Source organism: Micromesistius poutassou (genome assembly GCF_964030765.1).
Source record: "Micromesistius poutassou genome assembly, contig: SCAFFOLD_6233, whole genome shotgun sequence".
Taxonomy (NCBI): domain Eukaryota; kingdom Metazoa; phylum Chordata; class Actinopteri; order Gadiformes; family Gadidae; genus Micromesistius; species Micromesistius poutassou.
In genome coordinates, this window is record NW_028180314.1 from 4,873 (window position 1) to 11,517 (window position 6,645).

Here is a 6,645-nt window from a genome sequence, read left to right on the forward strand (position 1 = left end):
GTGGGTGAGGTGAGGTGAGGTGGATGGGGGGGGGGTGTCCACTCTGGGTTGGCTCTCCCCATGAGGAGCGTTTGGATACAGTGCAGGAGAACGAGGAGGAGAGGAGCAGAGGTTTGTCAGTTGAGTCATGGAGGGAACAGAAGAAGAGGTGAGAGGGTGAGACGGAGTCGGGCCATGGGAGGGGGTCCCTGTTGGTCTGCCCTCCGAGGAACGGGGGGGGGGGGGGGGGAGAGTGAGGTGTGTGGGGGGGGGGAGGGGCTATAAACAGCCAGGTGTGTGGGGGGACACGAGGGGGGATGGCAGAGTTCATGGAAGGGCGGTAAACAGTGCGCCATGTCTGAAAGCTCACGCTGTCTACCAACGCCTAGCAGGGACACACACACACACACACACACACACACACACACACACACACACACACACACACACACACACACACACACACACACACACACACACACACACACACACACACACACACACACACACACACACACACACACACACTTAAAATAAACCTATCCACACAGAACTACTGGATCCATAATGCAACACCATTCATCTGTAGCCCGGTGTGGTGTGTTCCACCATTTTGGCTGCAAATTCATTTCCATTTTTGAAATCCTTTCAATTGTTCTGAGAGTGGGGGGGGGGGGGGGCACAGGGGGGGGGGACGGGGGGACGGGCAAATTCAAAATGGCTGCTTGACAGTGGGCAGAGTGAGCTTTCACACACAGCTGTCAAAGTTGCTGGTTTGTTCTTTTTCGTTTTGTCGTTTTTTTTCTCTCTCTCTTATTCTTGTTTTCTGTCGTTTAACCGATCGGCCAATAGGGCAGCGGGGCGGGAGGAGGTCGTCGTGGTCGTCGTGGTCACGGCGGCCCGGCCAATCAGTGGCAGCAGCCCCCGCAGTGCCCGCCCCCGTGGGTGTGTCCGGTCACCGCCTCGCCGTGCTTGGTTCGCCGGCTCAGGATCTCGTAGGAGCAGTCGTCGCCACAGCAACCGGACATGCTGGGCGAGGTGTCGTCAATCTCAAACCTAGGGAGGCGGGGACAAGGAAAGGTGGGAGGGGGTTAAAGACGGGAACCCTAACCCAACCCTAACCCACCCTAACCTAACCCAACCCTAACCTACCCCAACCCTAACCCAACCCTAACCTAACCCTAACCTACCCCAACCCTAACCCAACCTAACCCTAACCCAACCCTAATCCAACCCTAATCCAACCCAACCCTAACCTACCCCAACCCAACCCTAACCTAACCCAACCCTAACCCAACCCTAACCCAACCTAACCCAACCCAACCCTAACCCAACCCAACCCTAACCCAACCCTAACCCAACCCAACCCTAACCCTAACCTACCCCAACCCTAACCCAACCCAACCCTAACCCAACCCTACCCTGACCCACCCCAACCCTAACCCAACCCTAACCCAACCCAACCCCAACCCAACCCTAACCTACCCCAACCCTAACCCAACCTAACCCTAACCCAACCCTAACCCAACCCTAACCTACCCCAACCCTAACCTAACCCACCCCAACCCTAACCCAACCCTAACCTACCCCAACCCAACCCTAACCTAACCCAACCCCAACCCAACCCAACCCTAACCCTAACCCAACCCAACCCTAACCTAACCCTACCCCAACCCAACCCTAACCTAACCCTACCCCAACCCAACCCTAACCCAACCCTAACCTAACCTAACCCAACCCTAACCTAACCTAACCCTAACCCAACCCAACCCTAACCCAACCCAACCCTAACCCAACCCAACCCTAACCTAACCCAACCCTAACCTTAACCTAACCTAACCCAACCCTAACCCAACCCTAACCCTAACCCAACCCAACCCTAACCTAACCCTACCCCAACCCAACCCAACCCCAACCCCAACCCAACCCTAACCCAACCCAACCCTAACCCAACCCAACCCTAACCTAACCCAACCCTAACCTTAACCCAACCCCAACCCAACCCTAACCCAACCCTAACCTAACCCAACCCTAACCTAACCCAACCCTAACCCAACCCTGGGGGGTTAGGGTTAGACCCTCTTCAATCATGCCAGTAGCAGTCGGTAACGTCATGAGCTGCACCCGTGTTCACCCCCCTACTGCCCCAGCTCTGCCAGGGGACTTACTGTAAAGCTTCTCTGAAGAACTGGTAGGCTCCGTGGTTGTGTTTGAATACCGTCAACATCACCTTCTTCATCTGTGTACTGGAGAGGAGGGCACAATGGAGTCAGGGGACGCGCTGACATCTACTGGCCAAGAGCGGCATTACGTGAGTTAAGGTTGTCAAGGTCCGATGTTAACTTGTAGAATGTTGTCATTTTACCCGCCAGAGTGGGAAGATATCTATCGGCCAGGGAAGATGTTTATACACGCAACCCTGATTTATTTTCCATCCAAACAACCCTGGTTGTAGTCTGTCAATAAAACAGATTTCAGAATCTATCCACAGAAGCTCATGAGTCTCTCCTTTACAGGGGAAATACTGTAAATCAAGACCTACTTTACCACAAAGGTCATGGGGTCAACAACTACCCAATCCTTACATGTTTCAACTTATTAACGGTATACTTTTGTATTCTGTTAATGTATCTGCTGCCATTTGTTTTTTTTAAGAAAGCGCTGTGCTTCCATAACCTGTAGGGCTGGCTACCACTTCCCAAAACCCTTTCCTCCGTGTGTGAACGCGACGGGGCGTACAGACCTGTTGGCGATGAGCTGGAGGATCTGGATGAGGAACTTGCCGAGTCCTTTTCTCCGCACTCTGCTCTCCAGCTGAACCTCGTAGCTGAAGAGTTGAGACAAAACATTAGTGGTGTTTTTTCTTATTTATTTTTGCTTTGTTCCCAAATTTGACAGCGAGTCTAGACTATGAATCAAAGTACGATGTTCAGCGACGCAACATCTGCGCAACTCCAACACGGCACTCATCAGGAGAGAGAGAGAGGAAAAAGGGGCTCTTATTGTGAAAGAGGTGGTCGTCGCCTTACCAGTAGAGGACCTCCTCCCCACACTCCACGTCGAACCGGAAGTGGGAGAAGGCGACGGGGGCGGAGTCAGAGTCGCGGGCCAGCAGGTACCACGCCCGCTCGTCCTTCATCTCGTCCCTCTTCTCCCGCTCCTTCCAGCCCCACTCGCTCTGCTCGTACCTGAGGCGCGCCGCGAGGGAGCCAGACGTCAACCCCAGGGAGTGTGTGTGTGTGTGTGTGTGTGTGTGTGTGTGTGTGTGTGTGTGTGTGTGTGTGTGTGGGGAATAAATTTGAATTGAATTGAAGGCTACCCTGATGGGAGGGAGGCTACCCTGATGGGGGAGGCTACCCTGATGGGAGGTCTACCCTGATGGGAGGGAGGCTACCCTGATGGGAGGGAGGCTACCCTGATGGGAGGGAGGCTACCCTGATGGGAGGTCTACCCTGATGGGGGAGGCTACCCTGATGGGAGGCTACCCTGATGGGGGAGGCTACCCTGATGGGGGAGGCTACCCTGATGGGAGGGAGGCTACCCTGATGGGAGGGAGGCTACCCTGATGGGAGGTCTACCCTGATGGGAGGGAGGCTACCCTGATGGGAGGCTACCCTGGTGGGAGGGAGGCTACCCTGATGGGAGGGAGGCTACCCTGATGGGAGGGAGGCTACCCTGATGGGTGGGAGGTCTACCCTGGTGGGAGGTCTACCCTGATGGGGGGGTCTACCCTGATGGGGGAGGCTACCCTGATGGGAGGGAGGCTACCCTGGTGGGAGGCTACCCTGATGGGAGGCTACCCTGGTGGGAGGCTACCCTGATGGGAGGCTACCCTGATGGGAGGGAGGCTACCCTGATGGGTGGGAGGTCTACCCTGGTGGGAGGTCTACCCTGATGGGGGGGTCTACCCTGATGGGGGAGGCTACCCTGATGGGAGGGAGGCTACCCTGGTGGGAGGCTACCCTGATGGGAGGCTACCCTGGTGGGAGGCTACCCTGGTGGGAGGCTACCCTGATGGGAGGCTACCCTGATTAAAGCCCCTGTGACGGTCGGCCAATGAGTCGAGACCTTCCTCCTGAGAGGAAAGAGGCAGGAGGTGACGCTTTCCTCTGAAGCCCTAGACCAGGTAAGCATGTCCGGGTCCCCTCGCCCCCCCAAAACAGTACCCCTACCGGGTACCTCCTGCCTAGACTCTGTTGGGAACGTGATCCCAAAGTTGAGACTAAATATAGTTGTGTTTTTTTATTTATTTTCGCTGTTGTTGACAATTTGACTGTGAGGTTTGATAGTTCAAAGTAAATCAAATAAATCAAATTCCCAGCAGAGAAGGAGGGGGAGGGGCCCCCTGACATTAAAATTGCACTTTCCCCATGGCTAAAATTAAATACCTAAATAGGAAAAACATTTAGCGGTCTTGCGTCTACTCACAGCGTCTGCATGTTGGCTCTGGTGAGTTCGTAGGCCCACTCCACAGACAGCGGGTTGAGAGTGGACACTCGCTTGCACTCTATCTGCAGGTTCAACCTGGACGGCAACAACACAGGGTCAAAGTCAAGACACACACACACAGACACACACAAAACAGCTAGCAGACAGAAGGCACTTACCCATTTCTGTCGTACTTTTTGAAGACAGGGAAGGCTGCCAGTGGATCATCCAGCTATGGAGAGAGACACACATTAAATAAAATGACTTCTAGCAAGAAAGGTTCTGGGTTCGATCCCCAATATCCACACACAGTATATCTGTAGGGCATCCTATAGGAAGACGGACAACTCCTAACTTAGGAGGAGTAGATGCCCCACTCACTAGCAATTGTAAGTGCTTGGCCCTTGTTTCTATGAGCATGCATTGTACCGACAGCAATATATTGTCGTTTCTCTTTCTTCTGACAAATGTCCTTATTGTAAGTCGTCAGGATAAAAGCATCTCAATTCCCTAAATGTAAATGAACTCACTAACTATGGTTATGACTAAAGTGTCTGCTAAATGACTAAACTCCCTCCCTGCGAAATGCCACTAACATTTCAAACATATGACCAATATAACTTTTGAAAAGCGGTTACAAGCTGTCTTATAGGGAGTGGGCGGAAACGGCATGCATTTCAGGTAGGGATGAGTTAAACAAACAAACTACTACTACTACTATACTATAAACCAACATCAAACAACCATTAAATCCATATCAGCGGCGCTAAAGTCAACAATGAATGGGCCGCAGTAGAGCGTCTTCACCCACAGGCTGGATCTTGTTTGTAAATGTGGAAAGGTGAATAAATGCTTATTTCTATAAAGGGGTTTCCTGCCCATCAAGTCTTTTACCACCACTCAGCCGTCTCAAGACATCGGCTTCACCTTGCAGCCATAATGGCCATTTATTGATTTATATAAAAACAAACATCCGGACGTTTCTTAAACTTCCAACTCTTCTCCTTTTGGCCATGTCCCCTCACCCTATTGGTCAACCTCCCCTTTCTACCCTCACCTTATTGGTCAACGTCCCATCGTCCCCTCATCTTATTGGCCCAAGTCCCCTTGTCCCCCTCGCCTTATTGGCCGAGGTCCGCTTGCCCCCTCACCTCATTGGCCACGTTCCCCTTGCCCCTCACTTTATTGGCCGAGGTCCGCTTGCCCCCTCACCTCATTGGCCGAGGTCCGCTTGCCCCCTCACCTTATTGGCCGAGGTCCGCTTGCCCCCTCACCTCATTGGCCACGTTCCCCTTGCCCCTCACTTTATTGGCCGAGGTCCGCTTGCCCCCTCACCTCATTGGCCGAGGTCCACTTGCCCCCTCACCTTATTGGCCGAGGTCCACTTGCCCCCTCACCTTATTGGCTGCGTCCACCTTTGCGCAGACGGCGTCCATCGCCGCCCTTTCTTCCTTGCGCCGCTCCTTCTTCTCCTTCGCTCTGTTGGACTTTCTCTGGAGGAAGGAGATAAGATACATACATTTAAATACATTTGAATACTGTTGATTTGCTGTATGCTCTATGCTGTACATAGCCCACATATAGCGATCTTAAACTGGGTTCATGTCATCGGGCAAACACAATCACTGGATCCACAATTGGGGCACATGACCTAATCCCATATTTTCCTTACAAGGCCAGGACTCTTGGTTTTGTAAGTGCGGAGCAACATTCTCTTCCCAGTACAGTACCCAGAACACAAGATGATTTATTAACGGCCAGCGACCAGGGTCCACTTAAGTTTTATTAGACATGTGACTAACGAAATAGCAAATATTCGTTTGTATTCAAAGTTTGAATTGAATACTGATGACTGAACACTGAACACTCAAAATCGGTACAGTGCTATTGAATAAACATATAAAAAACACACATGACACAATTGCAGAGGACTGCGTTGTGTAATAAGGGAACACACAACAAGTAATAACTTGTTTTGTGTGCGTTTATCGCCAATATATCGGAGGGTATTTCACATTAAGTCAGTGGAAACATGATGTTACCAGTGAAGGGTAACAACGTGCTCACTGTCCAAATACAACACGATCATTAGGTTTGGCCCAGTCTGGAGTCTCGTCCATACAAGCCCAGGAAAGGGTAACAATTCGTGGAAGGAATGCACTCAGATGGGGTTGACAAATTCAGCGGAAAAAGCCCGGGGAAAAGTACAAAGCTGGGGTCTGGGTAATCTAGGGACTC

General features: G+C 52.0%; 1 protein-coding gene across 1 annotated transcript; it reads right to left on the reverse strand.

Moving 5' to 3' along the window:
- Positions 1-618: 618 nt before the first annotated feature.
- naa40 (N-alpha-acetyltransferase 40, NatD catalytic subunit) lies at positions 619-5,900 on the reverse strand (the record flags this gene model as incomplete). Its single annotated transcript, XM_084489208.1, has 7 exons — positions 619-1,035; positions 2,148-2,225; positions 2,723-2,806; positions 3,009-3,167; positions 4,408-4,503; positions 4,587-4,639; positions 5,805-5,900. Coding segments are annotated over 7 exons (714 nt in total), but the record flags the coding sequence as incomplete, so codon positions are not given.
- Positions 5,901-6,645: the final 745 nt, after the last annotated feature.